The sequence below is a fragment of the Debaryomyces fabryi genome (assembly GCF_001447935.2).
Source record: "Debaryomyces fabryi strain CBS 789 chromosome Unknown contig00082, whole genome shotgun sequence".
In the NCBI taxonomy this organism is placed as follows: domain Eukaryota; kingdom Fungi; phylum Ascomycota; class Pichiomycetes; order Serinales; family Debaryomycetaceae; genus Debaryomyces; species Debaryomyces fabryi.
The window spans coordinates 38,940-48,469 of NW_015385508.1; the positions used below are offsets into that span (position 1 = coordinate 38,940).

At 35.4% G+C, this 9,530-nt stretch overlaps 5 protein-coding genes across 5 annotated transcripts; all 5 read right to left on the minus strand.

Annotated features, from left to right (window-relative positions):
- Window positions 1-26: 26 nt before the first annotated feature.
- Window positions 27-887, minus strand: AC631_03675 (uncharacterized protein; the record flags this gene model as incomplete). The annotated part of the gene is made up of 1 exon (XM_015612504.1): window positions 27-887. The coding sequence occupies one exon, from the start codon at window positions 885-887 to the stop codon at window positions 27-29; it is 861 nt and encodes a 286-aa protein (XP_015466682.1).
- A 347-nt stretch (window positions 888-1,234) lies between these two features.
- AC631_03676 (uncharacterized protein) lies at window positions 1,235-2,239 on the minus strand (the record flags this gene model as incomplete). The annotated part of the gene is made up of 1 exon (XM_015612505.1): window positions 1,235-2,239. The coding sequence occupies one exon, from the start codon at window positions 2,237-2,239 to the stop codon at window positions 1,235-1,237; it is 1,005 nt and encodes a 334-aa protein (XP_015466683.1).
- A 599-nt stretch (window positions 2,240-2,838) lies between these two features.
- Window positions 2,839-4,527, minus strand: AC631_03677 (uncharacterized protein; the record flags this gene model as incomplete). Its single annotated transcript, XM_015612506.1, has 1 exon — window positions 2,839-4,527. One exon carries the CDS (start codon window positions 4,525-4,527, stop codon window positions 2,839-2,841), a length of 1,689 nt encoding a protein of 562 aa, XP_015466684.1.
- An 885-nt stretch (window positions 4,528-5,412) lies between these two features.
- On the minus strand, window positions 5,413-8,661 carry CST20 (mitogen-activated protein kinase kinase kinase kinase; the record flags this gene model as incomplete). Its single annotated transcript, XM_015612507.1, has 1 exon — window positions 5,413-8,661. One exon carries the CDS (start codon window positions 8,659-8,661, stop codon window positions 5,413-5,415), a length of 3,249 nt encoding a protein of 1,082 aa, XP_015466685.1.
- A 346-nt stretch (window positions 8,662-9,007) lies between these two features.
- AC631_03679 (uncharacterized protein) lies at window positions 9,008-9,505 on the minus strand (the record flags this gene model as incomplete). Its single annotated transcript, XM_015612508.1, has 1 exon — window positions 9,008-9,505. A coding segment is annotated over one exon (498 nt), but the record flags the coding sequence as incomplete, so codon positions are not given.
- Between the last annotated feature and the right edge of the window lie 25 nt (window positions 9,506-9,530).

Below are 9,530 nucleotides of genomic sequence, written 5' to 3' on the forward strand. Positions count from 1 at the left end.
AAAGAAGCTGAGCGTAAATTTTCAAATTATATTAAATCTTCAGTTATATCATCATCAATATATTCGTCATCTTTATTCATTCTGTAAATCGTCATACCCATACTTGCAGCATTCAATACACTCATAAACCAGTCGGGTACAGGTATGCCATATAATTCAATCAAATTAAATCCCATGTCTAAGAAGTTACCAATCAATTCCAACACTAACATCATTTTATCGAATTGTAAGTCCTTCAAGACTTTCTCGTATCTCCTAAAAATATTATTATCATCATTGTTATCATCTTTATTGATTAATAACTTAGAATTCTTATTCAGGTTTAAGATTGATAATTCAATATTGACCTTTCGTTCTTTTTTTATTACATTTAGTAATTGTGATATAGTTTTCCGAATCAAGAAAATTAATATCACTACCCATAATTTGTTTGTTTGTTTTAGCAAATCAACTAGCCTAGCAGGAAACATTGGAAATCTAGAAAATAAATGTAAATTGTCAAGAATATTAGCTACGGTTTCAAGAATTTCAATCAATACTCTTTCAATATTTTTAAAAGTATACTGAAAAGGCAATTTCTGTTTTGTATTGTTTTTTTTAACTACTGGTTTTTGAGATGTGACACTGAATTTATTGAATAGTGGAGAGTATAATGGTTTCACAATTGGAGCAGGGTATTCTTTCGTGTATTTGTCGTAATTGGTTGTCTTATTCTGGCTCTCTTGTTTCTGTTGGTATGTTAAAACGTAATTTGATAAATTGTTTAGTTTCTCCTGCGTAATAGATTTGTTACCTCTTTTCTGTTCTTGTTGAGCTAACTTGAGAATATTGTCTATAAGTTCCTTCTTATCAGATTTAACTGTCGACGTAGTAGTGGTTTCAACCATGCCAATATTTAGATGTACTTATCATTAATCTACAAATCATTTTAGTCTACATATATTCAAATCTGACCGAGGTATATCCGATTACATAATCAACATGGGGTCGGATTGGTAGCTATATAGTAAGATATTGGATCAAAAGCTTGAGTATAAGCTTCAACATAAGCATATTAATGGATTGTGACTTCACCATTCAAGTAACATAACTCAGGCTTGCATTAGCTATTTTGCAGTATGCTTCATAACTTTGTAGTTGATTTTCCAGAGTTGGTCTTTTATTTTGAATTCTGATTTCTGTACTGGTAGTAGACATATTGAACCAGTTATATAAGTTGTTTGTTTTCAAAGGATCAAGGGGTTTCTAATAAACCATTAATTAATAACAAAAAGTTTTTCATTTTATCTTCGTTGGTATTAATCTTACGTATGAGATATTGATCGTTTAAGTCAGCTGTATTCAAGATATTAAAGTCTTTATTCAAGAGAATAATATGGTTATTGATAACTAGCTTGAGATCTGTATTATCAACAAATTCAAACCTGATATGAGATAGATCATTTAAGCTAATTAGGATTTCATTCATTTCCTTGACCCACTGAGCGTAAAACTGATTGTCATTGGGTTCCTTATTGTGTTCAATATTCAGTAACTTGGATTTTAATGTCGTTAGTTTTTCTTGTAACTTTTGGAGATGCTGTTGCTGGTTTTCATTCAATTGAGTTTTCAAATGTAACTCATTACTAGCTTGAGCAGGAGTAGTAATATAATCTTGTAATAGTTTATCATTAGCACTTGTCATAATATTTGTGAGATCTTTCTCTTTCAGACCTGTGGAAATTTCAATCAAGCTTTTGATTATTTCCTTGGTTTCATCTTTTTGGTTATCAATGATTGAATTTATTTTTTCCTCCATCCTTTGTACTTCTTCTAGCATTTTAATGGTTTCATCACACTTCTGTTGATACTCTTTATTTAATTCGACGGTTTCTCTAGAAATTTCGTGTATATCCTTCATCTTATTATTCATTGATTCTTTCAATGCCTTTAGTGCTCTTTTCGAATGAACATTCTCTTCTTGTAGTCTATTAATATCTTCCTGTTGAATAGATTTAGGTGGATTATCGAAAAGTGATCTTAAAAACTTCTCCTTTGTCTCTTGTTCAAGATATTGGAACTTTAGCTTCGAGAAGTTCTCTTTTTGAAAGTTAATCTCATCGTTGATTGAAGTAGGATTTTCAATGTTTTCATTGATTTTGCTCATATGTGATTGAAAATCATTCTGAGCCGATAGAATAGATACATCGTTATCTAGTTCATCTAGTTGCTTTCTAAAAAATATTGCTTCCTTCTCCATAATGACTGGGGATATGTATTTGCATTGATCTATCTCTTATCATATACTATTTATGTTTTGTTTTTATTTTCATAATAAAGGTCGCGTAAAAAATTAATCGTTCTACAGATTCAGATTGATTCAGATTCAGTCGCTGAATAATATTCTTAACATATTTTTGATTGGATTTATATACTGCAATATGCTGATTCTCTCTAGCTTTAATATAAAAGGAAAGCTAGAGGTTAGTTATAAATTTAAAGATAAAAAAATAAAACAGCCTTTTTTTCTCCACTACTGAAGTACGAGCAGAGCGCCTTACCTGAGGTACTAATTAGAGCGATTTGTGATTTTAGATGTAGGGACTCGACATGGGTTGATTATATGGGCCAGTGATCATTATTTGTATGAAATGTATGATGGTGTTGGCAATGTGAAAGATGTTATACTACGATCTATAATGAAGCAGAAATTTAATTACGAAGCGAGCTCGTAATACGATAATTCTCGATATACCCACGAATGCATTTTTATTTTAGCAGTTTATTAAGTATTAAGTGACTATAATATTATACAGCGATACAGCATTTATTGTAAACGAAGTTTAAAAATCTTATATACTAGACTTGAACATCTTTAATCTTTTCAATTTGCTCATTTAAGACAACTGGGACTTCAACAGCTTCATGATCTTCAACGGTCTTTGCCTTGGACTTTTCTTCCTTTTCGCTAGGTGTCATCATCAAATCGGCAAAGTTGATTCTAGAGCCCTTATCATCTTCATTATCTGCGGTCTCATTCCATTCTTTCAATTCTAATTCATGCTCTCTTTCAATAGCAAATTGAACAGCTTCAAGAACATTTTCACATAAATGCTTTGGCTTGTACTTTGGAACGGTACCTTCTTGGTAAACACCAGTTTTAACTAAAATAGAAAACCACGAAACATCGTGTGAGTTGGCAAATCTGATATCTGATTCTGGGGTATCACCAACAAAATACACTGTTGATGCTGGTGGTAACTCTAAAGTAATTTTATCTTGATTGCCAACAACTGCTAAAGGTTCTTTGTAAGGGTCCTCCTCATCATCGGAATCTTCAAGACCTTGGAACGATTCTAACTTCGCTTGATTAATAATCTCTTCACCTTCATCATTGATCAAGATATCTGCCTCATCTGCATTTGGATCGTTGATCGACAATTTTTTCAAGTGCTCATCCAAAACACCTTGCCTCCAGTTACTCAAGACCTTGTTAGCAAATTTGAAGGTACCCTTTTGTGGTTTACCGAATCTGTTCACCTTTAATTCTTTACCGGTATGTTCCTTATATAAAGCAGCAATTGAAACTTGTAAAGCACCCATACCATATCTAGATAATTTGTAATTGGTAGCCCAAATGAAATCAGAGTGAGCAAAGTAGATTTGAGGACCTTCATCAAAAGTCTTAGACTGTGTGCCCATTATACCATCCTTAGACAATAATAATTCCAAAATGATCTGTTGATCCGCAGCCCAATTTCTTGAGTCAGCGAACACCATAATGGCATCAATCTTAACCTTGGAAAAGTCAACATCTCTACAGCACTTCAATTCCTCATCAGTTAAGTCATGGTAAGGTGAAACAGCCGGATTCCACTTTAACACATCGAATGGGGTGTAAACATTTTTGAAGCCATATGATTCTGCCACGTTACGACAAACATTTCCTAAACCACCAACAACTAACACGTTTTCATAAACACCAACTAAATCTTTCATAGGAGTGTGTCCTTGAATGATTTGTTCTGGAGTTATGGTACAGTTCAACTTCTTGGATAAGTCTTCTGATCTGACATGCTCTGGCTTACCACCACCGTTTGTCACAAAAATCGAGGGAACAGTGATATTGTATTTGTTGTGACCGTTCAACAACTTCATGGCTTCTACAGCTTCTGGAATAGTATCTGGACCTCTCAATATCACACCATCAATATCAAAACAGAAGGCGTACGATGCAACTCTTGCATGATCGACAACAATCTTCTTCTTTCTTTTGATAATAGATGAGTTTCTAGACAATTTGGCTAACGAATCCACCTTCTTTAAGTTTTGCGAAGATGATTTGTTCAAAGAGGTTGACGAAGATAACTTCGTCAACCCATTTTGCCAACTATTCAAATCAGTTAATGATAAAGATGATACTTTGTGCTTTCTTTCTGCAGGTTCCAATTGGTCAATCCCGTCGTTATTCAAGTAAGACTGGAATTCCGGTTTTTCTGACTTTGCGGCAGCAGTAGCGGCATCTGATGCTTTTGGTGATGATGACATCTCTGTAGTTTTCTGTATAATTTGATCTATTATTCTGGGACTTTCTGTAAACACGTAGCAATAATTAATGCGTGACTATAACTAATATATTATCAATAAATATTATTAAGATGTATAGTTGAAAGTGTATCGATAAGAAATTTCCAAATATGTTTAAATACTCTTGAAGTTGAAATCAAGTTTACTTTTTAATAAAAAGAGGGAGATTTTCCTAACTTATATACTGTGATTGTATGATATCATTGAAGAGGGGGGAAGAATGAGTGGGAGAGTGTGGTTGCGCAGCCCTGTGTTGAGCTGCACTATAATTGCTATTTACAGGTAAAGTGGTGCTCGGTTGACAAAAGAGTCAACATTATGGGTCAAGAGGTAGCAAAATGCAGTGACGCCAGTAACGAGCGGTTATTGAATTAATCCAGAAGTGTCCGATTTACAAGGTACAAGGATTATTTTTAATTTTTACGACTAGAAGCACCGGAACTGTAAACAATTATTTATAGCAAATGATATATATATATATATACGGCATAAAATTGTGAATGGACTTAAGCGATAGGTAAACCCGTGGATGTATTCTTGTTTTGATGAAATTCAGGGCGGCAATGTTTTATGGGTGCAGAGATTTTAGTCGTATTGTGCTATTGTTTATTGTTGGGCGAGAAAAATAATTAGATCGACTCGGACTTTTTGCCGCAAGGAAACATTCTAGAGAAGTCTTAGCAGTATTTGGCGAAATGTATATGGAAGATAGAAGTTAATGGGAGAAAATAGTCGAAGGTAGGAGAAAAGTTGCAAAAGAAGGTTCTCGAAAATATGCGGGTTTACGGGTGCGGGTTAGTTCGTGTTGATAAAATATCATTAATAATTATACAGGTATATAGCACATCACTCATCGTGTTCCGAAGCCTTCTTCATAGCAGCGATTTTGACGAGTGGCGATAACGATTCTACGTCATCGGCTTCAAGTATGAACTTGTCGTTCAAAAGCTGGTCGGCGTTTCCTCTTTTGTTGAAGTCCACCTGTAAACACCAGCTTAAAAACTTTCTGATATCATAACTCAATGCTTCTGGCTCTTTAAGCTTAGGCGTACCATTAGTTGCAATCAAGTAAAGGGCTCTCAATGGAGTTTCATTCAAGTACGGAGGTTCTCCTTCAATCATTTCAATAATCATGATTCCTAGAGACCACACGTCGACTTTCGGACCATATTCCTTTCTTGATACAACCTCTGGGGCCATCCAGTATGGTGTTCCTACCATTGTGGTCCTTTTCAAGTTAATTTCATTAATTTGAGCACAGAAGCCAAAATCGGTCATTTTAATGTTACCGTCAATATTCAACAAGATGTTATCCGATTTAATATCCCTATGAATAACACCTTTTGAATGCAAGAATTTTAAACCTTTCAATGTTTCTCTACAGACTGCACCTATTTGCCCTTCAGTCATAACACTGTGGGTTACAATTTCAGTTAATGAACCACCTTCCATATATTCCATGACAACCCACAAGTCTCCTCTCAATAAATATGAATCTATGAAGTTAACAATATTTTCATGTTTACTACCTTTCATAACCAATATTTCATTGATAATTAGTTCTTTTTTGGGTTGTTGTTCTAAATTCATTTGTTTAATAGCAACTGTCTGTGATCTATGATTTACATCATGTGCTATATAAACACCACCCGATGCACCTTGTCCAATCTTAACTAAATCCTTGTAAAGCTCATTAGGATCACCTTCGCTACAAATTTGTTGCAACTTGGAAATAATCTGCTGGTTCTTACGCTTCTTATCTTCTCTCTTTTTTTGAGCCAAAAGTGCCGCTTGTTTTGCATCTCTTACAGGGGCTTGAGAATTTTTCTTTGGTGCATCGTTTTCTTTATTATTATACTTTTCTGATGCCTCCTTCAATGGCTCTTCTTTTTTATAAGACTGAGCTGTAGGCTGAAGCGGAGGAGGAGGAGCCGCTCTTTGCTCCATATTATTATCAGATTTTTGCTCTCTTTGTTTGGGGTTATTCAATAATGGACTATTATTTTTCTCTTCTTCAATTATATCAGGGCCATTGGTGTTATTAGTGTTATTGCCAGTAGTAGAATTAAATTGAGCAGTAGATGAAACAGGAGCAGTGGTTGAACCTTTTGTAGGTTCAACTTCGCTTTGGGTTGAAAGAGAATTACTGTGAGACTTTGATTTTGGAATTCCCATTTCAGAACTGTTATTTAATACCTTCGATTGTGGTACTTTCGCTGGCTCTGAAATTTTTCTACTATTATTCCTTAATGCCTTAATGGATTTTGAAGAAAACGATCTGCCCATGAATGAATTCTTCTTCAGAGCAGGCGACACGTTTGTATTCGTGCTTGGTGAAGGAGGCACTGGTGGCGGTTTCATTGATTTGGCCGAAGGCGTGCTTGAAGGTGGTTTTGGAGCTGGTCTGCTTGGAATGAATTGATTTTCGTAATTATTATTTGGAGTTTTGGGCGTTGCTTGCATATGTGTTGGCTGCGATGATTGTGATTTTTGAGATTGTTGTCTTTGGAGCTGTTTTTCAGACTGGAGAGGTGTTGCATAATGAGTTGAAGGAATACCAGGAGTCGAGGGAGGGGTGGCATTATAAATCGACGAATGTGATGAATCATTGTCATAGTGAAACTTTTTAAATGCATTCTCATCTGTATTATCATCGTTAGTATCTTGGTAGAATGCAACTATATCCATAACCGCTTGTGGGTGTTGTTGCTGTTCTTTCTTAGAGATTCCACTTGCTGATAACAATCTTTCCCATTCAATAGGCAACCCAGTATATGATCCGTTATCATCGACTCCAACATGCGCTACATGTTTCGCATTGAACGGAGTACTTATCTTCATATTTATCGCATGAGATTCTGGCGAAGAAGTCACACTTGTATTGCTCTTATTCTTACTAAACATATTCGAAAAGACCCCCTTCACTCTATTACCACTTCTTCGACTTTTAGCTATGGAGTTTGGATAACTTCCATTCATAGGGGAAGACGCATTCGAATTAGCGCCCGTTGATGGGGCACTATTATTTATACCCATACCAAGATGCTCTCTTGGCGAAGACGCCTCAGAAGTTGAACTTTGAAATTTATTCATTTGATTCATTACAGGAGTTATAGCTCTCGTCTGATGGTATGACTGATTAGATTGATTGGTTTGGGTCCCCGAGGGAGGATTTCGAACTACCGATCCTGACGAAACATTTCTTTGTTTCGATTCATTTACCAGGGCGTCACTGATATCAACATTAGATAATCCTTTATTTATATCATTATTCCCTTTATTTATACTGTCGTCAACATCAGTAGAAGTCTGTATAGTTGACTGACTGATATCAGCAATATTATCGTTTATTGATGCTTCATTGGACGCATTTAGTTCACCACGTATTTTTGGATTACCAGCTCTATTTTCTACGTTGTTGTCATCGATGTTTTCATCATCATGTGTTGGAATTTTATCCAAAGTATTATTCTTCATGATATTCGGAGCTCCAGAGGAATTGGACGTCTTTCTTGATATACTGTCAATTATTTGACCAATGCTTCCTTCACTTTTATTATTTTCCAATTGAGTTTTTAATATCGAATCAATGTTCAAATTGGAAGGCGGAGGGTTTTGTTGGGGTTTTCCTGGGTCTAATGTTGACTTATATGTATGCGAGGCTTCGTTGTTTGACTTTTCAGTCTCGACATCTTTAGTCTGATGACCTTCCTCTTGATTCAAAGTCTCAGTTAACTCATTGTATTGATTATCGTTACTCCTCAAACCAGAAAAATCATAAGTACCTGGCATTCGAGGTAAAGACCCAATCGACTTGCTAGTATCTGCTTCATAATCTTGCTCATTATTCTCGTCCTCATCTACTACTTCAATTTCAAACTCACGTTCATCGAATTCATGATCTTTTTCAAACTCTTGTTCAATAATTCGTTTGTATTCATCGTCCTCTTCGTCATGTTCTTTGCTTCTGTCGCCAACTTCTTCTCGTCCGCTGTCTTCTATATCCAATCGTTTATCAGAACCAATTTCAAAACTAGGTATTTTCTCGTGTATAGGCGACCCCAATTTATAGTCGGTATCCTTGCCTTTATACATGTTATAATTCACTCGATTTAGTTGGTGGATACTTCGTATATATCGTGTTTGTTTGTGACACAGGGGATAAATACTTCCAATTTTTAAAATTCTTCGCCAATTAAGCTATAACTAATTTGAATATCCAAATAATTTGCTATTTCAACTATTTGACCTATTTAAGTCCTAACGTTACGCAATGTGTAGAAAAATTAGCTATTCGTAAAATTATCGTCCAAGTTATTATCACCAGCTTTTAATTAAATTTTACATATAACAAAAAATTACCCGGTTTTTGAGCCTACGCGTAATCGACTCGTACATTACCTAATCGAGCCCGTTACAGCACACTCTATTGTTTGCATTCCTACCGTTTACCTTCAATTTCAAACCGCCCAGAATATTCTTCAAAGACATAATTATTTCTTGTCAAGTAGTTTTTGACAGCTATTCTTATCTTTGATTTTCCACCTTCTGAATGAATTCCGCGACCTGTAATTAAATTGAATGGACTTACAAATTGAACCTTCCACCCAAATCGGGTGAGTTTACCATCCACATGTCTCTGGTCCAATTCATCTTTCCACCAATCACGTAGAGCCAGTCCTGTAGCCTTAAGTGCAGTCGGCACTGTGAGATTATGCAAGTCTAGAGAATTAGTTATCGCGGAAGATTTTAATTTTTCTTCCATACGAGAAATTTCATCTGTGGGAGTAGGAGAGCGAGAGGAAGCAGCAGCAGTTGAAGACGAGCCGCTGGAGCCAGACAAAGAGACATCAGTAGACGCAGATGGAGAAGGCCAATTATTATTTTTGTACGATGTTTCGAATTTTGAAGTAAATCGTCCAATTCCATAGTTGGTAAACTCTATTTGTACGTTAGTTTAGTTA